The sequence below is a fragment of the Pygoscelis adeliae genome, unplaced genomic scaffold, assembly GCF_000699105.1.
Source record: "Pygoscelis adeliae isolate BGI_AS28 unplaced genomic scaffold, ASM69910v1 Scaffold1658, whole genome shotgun sequence".
NCBI lineage: Eukaryota > Metazoa > Chordata > Aves > Sphenisciformes > Spheniscidae > Pygoscelis > Pygoscelis adeliae.
In genome coordinates this window covers 1,538-2,317 of record NW_008825393.1, presented here as the reverse complement: position 1 = coordinate 2,317, position 780 = coordinate 1,538, and the positions used below count along the sequence as shown (strand labels likewise).

The window sequence follows — 780 nt, the reverse complement described above, 5'->3', positions numbered from 1 at the left end:
CGTCTTGTCTGGGAATATGCAGGTGGAGAGGCAGGAGACCACCTTCTGCACCCCCGTCTCGTATGCTGAGTGCAGGACGTTGTCGTTGATATGGATGTTTCTCCTCTGGGGAAGGAGAGGTTTGTCAGATCTGTGGGGTGGGAACCCCCAAAACCCTGCACCCTATGGGTAATAACTCATTAATAACTCCAGGAATCAGAGGAGCTCTGGTTTGGCCCCGGGAGCAGAGCAAGCCATGTCCCTGTGTCCCCACACAGGGAGGGCAGGGGGTTGCAGCATCCTCAGGGACCCCGATACCGCCTGTTTGCCATGTGCTCACCCAAAAATCCAGGTCCTATGGGTAATAACTCATTAATAACTCCAGGAATCAGAGGAGCTCTGGTTTGGCCCCGGGAGCAGAGCAAGCCATGTCCCTGTGTCCCCACACAGGGAGGGGAGGGGGTTGCAGCATCCTCAGGGACCCCGATACCGCCTGTTTGCCATGTGCTCACCCAAAAATCCAGGTTGTAGCGAATGTTTTTGAAGAGGCCCCCGACCATGGCGGCCAGGTGGATGACATGGGTGGGCTTGTGCTGCTCAAACAGGGGTCTCTGCGGTTCCAAGCGAAAACCCACGCAGTCAACTCACGTCAAGTCGGCATCTCTGGAGGACACGAAGATCCACTCCTCGTCCGGCCGTCCCTCTCCATCAGCCACCACCTTCTCGATGGCTCTCCCCACCAAGCCGGTGCCACCCGTCACCAGGATGCGCTTGGGCACCAGCCCTGCTGCCTCCGTCATG

General features: G+C 58.1%; 1 protein-coding gene across 1 annotated transcript; it reads right to left on the bottom strand.

The window, feature by feature from the left end:
* Positions 1 to 3: 3 nt before the first annotated feature.
* On the bottom strand, positions 4 to 779 carry LOC103922285 (GDP-L-fucose synthase-like; the record flags this gene model as incomplete). The annotated part of the gene is given in 2 exon segments (XM_009330393.1): positions 4 to 105; positions 492 to 779. Coding segments are annotated over 2 exon segments (390 nt in total), but the record flags the coding sequence as incomplete, so codon positions are not given.
* Between the last annotated feature and the right edge of the window lies 1 nt (position 780).